This window comes from Myotis brandtii, unplaced genomic scaffold (assembly GCF_000412655.1).
Source record: "Myotis brandtii unplaced genomic scaffold, ASM41265v1 scaffold253, whole genome shotgun sequence".
Classification (NCBI taxonomy): Eukaryota; Metazoa; Chordata; class Mammalia; order Chiroptera; family Vespertilionidae; genus Myotis; species Myotis brandtii.
In genome coordinates, this window is record NW_005359590.1 from 521694 (window position 1) to 522046 (window position 353).

A 353-nucleotide genomic window follows, 5' to 3' on the forward strand; every position below is an offset into this window, starting at 1 on the left:
GCGGGGAGGGGGGGGGCGCTCGGCCGGCCCCGCACGCCGGTCCTCCCGCCTTACCTCCGCCAGGTAGAGGTTGAGGAGACAGAGCGTGGAGAACTGGAGGCAGGAGGGGAAGCAGTAGAGCAGCCAGTGGGGGAAGAAGTGCAGGCGGGCGGGCGGCCGGAGCAGAGGCAGGGAGCCGCTCAGCGAGAAGGCGGCGGAGAAGAGGGTGGTCCTGAGCGCTGCCCACAGGAGGCAGAGGAAGAGGCAGAGGCTCTGGTAACTCAGCCGCCGCTCGCGGTACAGCAGCAGCCGCCACAGCTGCATGTAGGCAAAGGCGAAGAGCGCGGCGTAGAGCAGGGCGTGCAGGACGCTCA

The 353-nt window shown here is 69.7% G+C and overlaps 1 protein-coding gene across 1 annotated transcript in view; it reads right to left on the bottom strand.

The window, feature by feature from the left end:
- The window catches only part of GPR137C (G protein-coupled receptor 137C), a 58754-nt gene extending 58407 nt beyond the window's left edge, over window positions 1–347 (bottom strand). The window contains exon 1 of the mRNA XM_014540995.1: window positions 55–347. Coding sequence (XP_014396481.1) covers window positions 55–303 — 249 coding nt within the window. The 5' untranslated portion in view covers window positions 304–347. The remainder of the gene's footprint in view (window positions 1–54) is intronic.
- Between the last annotated feature and the right edge of the window lie 6 nt (window positions 348–353).